This window comes from Nematolebias whitei, chromosome 5 (assembly GCF_014905685.2).
Source record: "Nematolebias whitei isolate Nwh7 chromosome 5, NemWhi1, whole genome shotgun sequence".
Lineage (NCBI taxonomy): Eukaryota > Metazoa > Chordata > Actinopteri > Cyprinodontiformes > Rivulidae > Nematolebias > Nematolebias whitei.
Window position 1 is genome coordinate 5,351,368 of NC_056502.1, and position 7,549 is coordinate 5,358,916.

Genomic DNA, 7,549 nt, shown 5'->3' on the forward strand with positions numbered 1-7,549 from the left:
GGATGGATGGATGGATGGATGGATGGATGGATGGATGGATGGATGGAGAAACCAACACAAGAAATTACAAGAGATAGATATAGAGATATAGAGAGATGGAAATAGAGATAAAGAGAGACAGACAGACAGACATATAGATAGATATACAGAGATAGACAGCTAGAGATATAGGAGATATAGACATAGACAGAGATGTGGAGACACAGATATATGCAGTATATAGAGAGAGATAGACAGAGATATAGAGATAGAGATATAGATATAGAGAGCTAGAGATATAGAGAGACAGAGATAGATATAAAGAAATAAGAGATAGATATAGAGAGATAGATATAGAGAGATAGATATATAGAGAGATAGACAGAGATATAGCGATATGAAGAGATACCCTTAAATAAAGACAGATAGATATAGAGAAACAGAGATAGAGATATAGAGAGAGATTGATATAAAGAGATAAGTGATAGATATAGAGAGATAGATATATATTTACAAACCGGATTCCAAAAAAGTTGGGACACTAAACAAATTGTGAATAAAAACTGAATGCAATGAAGTGGAGATGGCAAATGTCAATATTTTATTTGTAATATAACATAGATGACAGATCAAAAGTTTAATCTGAGTAAATGTAACATTTTAAAGGGAAAATATGTTGATTCAAAATTTCACAGTGTCAACAAATCCCCAAAAAAGTTGGGACAAGTAGCAATAAGTGGCTGGAAAAAGGAAATTGGGCATATAACGAACAGCTGGAAGACCAATTAACATTAATTAGGTCAATTGACAACATGATTGGGTATAAAAAGAGCTTCTCAGAGTGTCAGTGTCTCTCAGAAGCCAAGATGGTAAGAGGATCACCAATTCCACCATTGTTGCGCAGAAAGATAGTGCAGCAATACCAGAATGGTGTTACCCAGCGTAAAATAGCAAAGACTTTTAAGTTATCATCATCAACCGTGCATAATATCATCAAAAGATTCAGAGAATCTGGAACAATCGCTGTGCGTAAGGGTCAAGGTCGTAAAACTCTACTGGATGCTCGTGATCTCCGGTCCCTTAAACGTCACTGCACCTCAAACAGGAATGCTACTGTCAAGGAAATAACAGAATGGGCTCAGGAATACTTCCAGAAAGCATTGTCAGAGAACACAATCCACCGTGCCATCCGCTGTTGCCAGCTGAAACTCTACAGTGCAAAGAGGAAGCCATTTCTAAGCAAGCTCCACAAGCTCAGACGTTTGCACTGGGCCAGGGGTCATTTAAAATGGAGTGTGGCAAAATGGAAGACTGTTCTGTGGTCAGATGAGTCATGATTTGAAGTTCTTTATGGAACACTGGGACGCCGTGTCATCCGGACCAGAGAGGACAAGGATAGCCCAAGTTGTTATCAACGCTCCGTTCAGAAGCCTGCATCACTGATGGTATGGGGTTGCATGAGCGCTTGTGGCATGGGCAGCTTGCATGTCTGGAAAGGCACCATTAATGCAGAGAACTATGTTCAGGTTCTAGAACAACATGTGCTCCCATCTAGACGTCATCTCTTTCAGGGAAGACCCTGCATTTTTCAACACAATAATGCCAGACCACATTCTGCAGCAATCACAACATCATGGCTATGTAGGAGAAGGATCCGGGTACTGAAATGGCCAGCCTGCAGTCCAGATCTTTCATCTACAGAGAACATTTGGCGCATCATAAAGAGGAAGGTGCGACAAAGAAGGCCCAAGACGATTGAACAGTTAGAGGCCTGTATTAGACATGAATGGGAGAGCATTCCTATTTCTAAACTTGAGAAACTGGACTCCTCTGTCCCCAGACGTCTGTTGAGTGTTGGAAGAAGGGGGGGTGCCACACAGTGGGAAAAATGGACTTGTCCCAACTTTGTTGGGGTTTGTTGACGCCATCAAATTTGGAAACAACAGATTTTTCCCTTAAAATGATAAATTCTCTCAGTTTAAACTTTTGATCTGTGATTTGTGTTCTATTCTGAATAAAATATTAGATGTTGGCACCTCCACATCATTGCATTCAGTTTTTATTCACAATTTGTTTAGTGTCCCAACTTTTTTGGAATCCGGTTTGTAGATAGACAGACAGACATAAAGATATGACGAGATACCGTAGATGCAGACAGAGATAGATATAGACAAAGAGATAGAGATAGAGAGAGAGAGAGAGAGAGAGAGAGAGAGACAGACAGACAGACAGACAGACAGACAGACAGACATATATAGAAAGAGATATATAGAGATGGAGATAGACAGAGGAACCAGTAAAACACAACAGCGATGCATGCAGAGGCATTTCAGGTTTTAGAATCTTCTCTTCACATTTTATTTGGTTGATTCATTTTTAGAATAGATGAACAGAAAATTGCAGTCAAAGCATTTTAGATCCATTCTACAGCTCTTTAAAACTGACTCTTGTTCATGTTGTTGTGAAAGACTGGGTGTTTGACCTGATGCATGCTCATTAATCCAGGTAGAAAAATCTAACAAGGTGAAGTCAGGTCATCTGAAGAAGAAGAAACCGTCCAAATGACCTGACGTTGTTAGATTGAGTGTTTGAGTTATCAAACCCTAAAGAACGACTTTGACTCATAGATTCATTCTCATGAAAGACTTTTTGTTTTGTTAGCTTTATAAGTTAGGGGGTAAAAACTTTCTTTGGTCTCTGCACAGCCAATGTAAGAAAAAACAAAAGCACCTTGCAACAGCTAACTAGCTCAGTGAGAAACATTTATCTCTCTACTTCACTTTCGTTCAGGTGTTGGCAGAAAAAACTCAAGATGGTTATGTACATCCCCCGGCCGAGTGAATATTTCAAGCCTCTTTACCACAACTACGAAGGCAACTTTAAGGTAAGAGGAAGCAAAACTGTTTTCATTTTGTTTGTAGTTTCCAGATCTGCCCAGCACGTGCTGCCAAGACACACCTGGACCCTGATTTTGTGGGACTTTCCCTTTACTTGGAGCTGCAGGGACTCTGTGGTGTGACTCAGTGAGCAGGGCTTTATGACGCTTCAGCTGTGGGCAGATGTTTGCCTCTAAAAGTCAGAGCTGCTCTGCCCCGGTGGAAAATACCCCCCGAGTCTGTCTGTTCCAGCTCTTTGATTTGACACAGTGTCTGTTTTCTATCTGACGAGGAAACACGGTGAAACGTTTGTGGTGTACCGTTTTTAATTATTTCACTAATGTTTCATATTTATCTTCACCTTCCATCACCTGGATATTTTCTACCTGATGTAATTTAACTATTTTCAAGTGACTATTTTTAACATCTGTGTGAGAGAGAGCAGATATTTATGATGTCTGTGAAGGCAACCAACAAGTTTCCTCTGCACCTTAAATCAAATGCATTCCCATGTTTGATAAGAATAATACTACAGAGTAAACCAAACTACAATATTACCTAAACTTGAAGAAGTACAACAGTTTCCTTAACTTATCGTGAATGTCTAGTTAGACTAAAAAAAATGTGTCTACTTTCATTCGTTGCCATTATCCTCTTTATGTTTGATTCTTATTTGAAAAATTAGAAACATGCTTGCATGTACTGTATTAGGTAGTTACAGATGCTTGTAATCACACGTGTGGTCCAGCAGAGGGCGCTGCTGCAGCAGACATAAACAAAAGATAGTGACAACAAAACAATAGTTAGGAGAGAAATACGAAAAAATATTATATATATAATATATATATAGTACGTGTTGTATATAAAAGCTGATTAATAGCTCAAACCTCATCTGTCTTTTTTCCTTCAGCATCATAAACTCACACAGTATCTTTTAATTAAGTTAGCAGCCTCGCTGCAGTGATTTGTGTCGTTTAAAAATGACCATGAGCTTTTATTTTGCCCCGACATGTAGAAAGTGAGAAAATAAAAGCATGAATAACCATCTGCAGTTGAGGCTTTAACATCATTCTTCTTGATTTTGAAACTTCTTTAAGTTAACAAAACCGTTTTGCACGACCTCCGAGCACAGATGTCCACAGCGATCAAATTCAGATATGAAGTCGACTCAAATCATGTCTTGAATCTGTGTTTCTGACCGACTGTGTTGAAGGATAAAAACTTTCATTTTTACCTCGCAGTCTGTCTGTTTGTACATTGTTGGATCTTGTGAACAAGTTTTTTTTTTTTGGTACGGTATAAAGTTTATTCATTTAAAAAAAGTACAAAAGAATTCCATAACAATACAATACAAAAAAAAAAAAAAGATACAAAACGTTTAAAATGAAAGGCAGCAGAAAGAAGAAAAAATCTTATTATAATAAATATTTAGTCAAATATCAACACAACAGAATAGATGACATCATCATGTGCAAAGAAATTATTATTTTTTTGTTTATGTGGGTTTTCAGTGTGACGAAAGTTTCCTTTCAGAAGTGGCGGAAGTCTAGATTTGCCTGCACGTCCCCACACGGTGCAGACTGACGGCGTGTTTCTCACTTTAAAGATTCAGTCAGGATGTGGTGGCCCAGGCGTCAAGACTATTTCATCCTTATCTGGTCATCTCCAGCTGAAGCTAGCTGCAGAAGCATGGCACCCATGGGATCTGCTTTAAGAGCAAGCTGAAGGCATCAGATGAGCAAAGACTCATCCGTCCATTTCTGCTTTTCCATGCAGGGTCACAAGAGAGCTGCTACTCCTATTTTCATCTTTCTTTACTTTTTAAAGTTGATATTTTCATTATTAAACATTAAGGCTTTAGCACATTTAGAGACTTTGGTGCAACAGATAATTATTAACCTTTATTTAACCAGACTCCCACGGAGATCACAGATCTATTTTGCAAGGGAGGCCTGGACCTGAAGGCAGACTAACATGCATGTTTTTAGTTTGTGGGAGAAAACCCACGCAAGCACAAGAAGAACATGCAAACTCCACATAGAACGACCCCAGGTCCAACCAGGGATTGAACACAGGACCTTCTTGCTGTGAGGCAGCAGTGCTAACCACTAATCCATCGTGCTGCCAAAGATACAAATTAAGTACAAAGTCATGCTGGGTGGCGTGAGAGGTTGAGTTTACTGAAAATAACAATTTAAAAGAGATAACTGAAGGTAAATTATGTCTGTAATGGGTTCAGAAGCACATTACTCTCTTATAAAAATAAGAGCAGTCTGGACTGAGACCCCCTCGTGTGATGGGTCAGCAGCTCCAGATAAAGCTCCTCAGAGGATCAGTGTGTTCAATGAGGAGTATGAAACTGCACAAGTTAAATAAATTGCTCCAGATACTAATATTACATTAGATTCAACCTTAAGGTGGTACTTCACTGAGCCGTTCACTCTAAATGCAAGAAAATAAATGTGCAGTTGTTTCCTGCGTGAAACGCAGATAAAAATCTTCCAAAAGTAAAATGTTTGATCAAACATTTGCAGAAACTGTCAAGGTTGGTTATAAACTAGCACGCTAACCTTCCAGGTCAATTTCTTCTGTCTGTGCTTCAGGAGTGGGTGCAGCCTGTTTTCAAAGAGTACGACCTGATGATCGATACAAGCCTGCAAAGGACGAGCGAGAAGCAGAACGTCCTCCACTGGACAAACGAGAAGCAGAGTTTCAGTGAGGATGAGCTGATGGACGGCCAAAGTTTCCTTCATCCGCTGCAGGACGACAGCAGCTCCCCGAGTGTCGCCCACTCCACCGGGCACGTCTCCATCCACACCGTCACGTTGTCAGGAGAGGAGTTGGATGAGGAAGTCACATCCCAGAGCTCCCTCAGAAGTTCCCAGGAGGGAGAAAGCTTTGGGTCGTTTGAAGATGCTGACAGAGAACATGGCAGCTGTCGATTGGAGGGCGTCCACATGTCCAGGAGGGACAGACAGAGTGGGACATCACTACAGCTTGAAGCTCACAGTGCCAACGACTCATTGAGGGAAAACCTGGACTACGAGGCAGACGGAGCATTTAATGAAGCAGAGAGGGTCTCGCTGGACTCGTTTGTGTCCAACGAGCAGTCGGAGGACGGCTACCCTCGTGTGGACTTGGACACCATCGACAGCGGTTATGGAGAGTGCGGCAGCCCCGGAGCCTCGGAGTCAAACCGAGCAGAGCACACGGACTCGTTTCACGAGCACAAAAACTCAAATTATGTGAGGCAGTGGATGATCTGCAGCACGATCCAGGAAGACCCCGTGAACAACGAACTCATTGAGAGGCAGCAACTATAGCTTCATGGAGCCCCTCCAGTGTAGACGTGGTCCAACAACAGTTTTCAAAGACTAGTGCGGATATTTAAAAACCACTGCAGCCAACAGTCGACATTCAACAGCCATTTAGGCTAACGTACCTTTGGTTTATCAAAATATAACAAAACCGTTGTAACTTAAATAAACATGTACAATATTGACCAACCTGTAAAAGGATCTGTAAGTTTTTCGCCTGCTCCCTTCTGTAGGGGTTGATACGGCACGTCATGAAGGAGCTGGCTATCGTTTTATTCCAGACACCCTTCATGATGCAAACTGGGCTTGAACCAGCAGCCCCAGGATTACCCACGAAGCTACCGCAGTCCTGGAAAGGACTTGTACAGCTGAAGAGTTCCCAAAAAGTTGGCTGATGTAAAAAATGTAAATTAAAAAAAAGAATGAATGATGTGAAATGTTCAAAAGCACAGATTTTGTTCATAATTAAATATAATAAATGTAAATCATGGGTGGTGCAGTCGGTGGAGCCTCTCAGTGAGAAGGTTGCTGATTGAACTCTGGTCCAGAGAAGACAGCAGTGGTTCTGGATGGTGTTCACAGCTGGCTTCTTCTTTGTCTGATAGAGCTTTAAGCAGCATTTGTGGATGAACTGTGTTCACAGACAATGATCTATGGAAGTCTTCCTGAACCCAGAACAGAACCAGACCTGGTTTTAATGCAGTGGCTCCTGAGGGACCAAAAATCATGACAAATCCAGCAGTGACTGTCAGCCTCGTCCTTGGAGCTCAAAGATGTCTCCAGATTCTTCTAATCTGTTAATTTATTTATGCTCCTGACAAACCCATAAGACTTTTGATTACAATGAACCTACAGCATATTGTTTGATTTTCTGCAGCCGACTGTTATGTTTGTATTTATTTTATAAACGCAGGACTTTTTTATTAGAAAGTAGTGAAACCGTTTCGGTTCTAAACTTAATAATGTGTCGGTAAAAATGTTCCCACAGTTTTAATTACCTGGATGTTTCATAGTAAGGTTGAACCCAGGGTGCAGACGGAAACCCAAAAGAACTTGAAGGTAAAATAAGAAACTGATTTATTAACAAAAATAAAATCAAAAAGCTGACGTGACAGCAAACTTTAAAATCAAGTCCGAGAAGACATGAAGGAGCAGAGCACGATGGGCTGTAGGAAGCACAATGCACGGACAAGGAAGTGACAAAATGACAGGATTTAATGGGACTCTAATGATGAACACCTGGGGAAGACAGGTGGGAGTGGGAGGGGCCAGAGCTGAGCTAAATGAGGAGAAAACACTGAAAAAGATGGAAGCACAAAATCTAGATCACAGAAAAACACAGATCTGGACAGAATGAGGTGAGTTTTTACACCTGCT

The 7,549-nt window shown here is 40.8% G+C and overlaps 1 protein-coding gene across 1 annotated transcript in view; it reads left to right on the top strand.

The window, feature by feature from the left end:
- Nucleotides 1–6,265, top strand: part of LOC119409820 (interleukin-21 receptor) — a 12,271-nt gene extending 6,006 nt beyond the window's left edge. Inside the window, exons 8-9 of the mRNA XM_037676722.1 lie at nucleotides 2,770–2,863; nucleotides 5,459–6,265. Coding sequence (XP_037532650.1) covers nucleotides 2,770–2,863; nucleotides 5,459–6,178 — 814 coding nt within the window. The 3' untranslated portion in view covers nucleotides 6,179–6,265. The remainder of the gene's footprint in view (nucleotides 1–2,769; nucleotides 2,864–5,458) is intronic.
- Nucleotides 6,266–7,549: the final 1,284 nt, after the last annotated feature.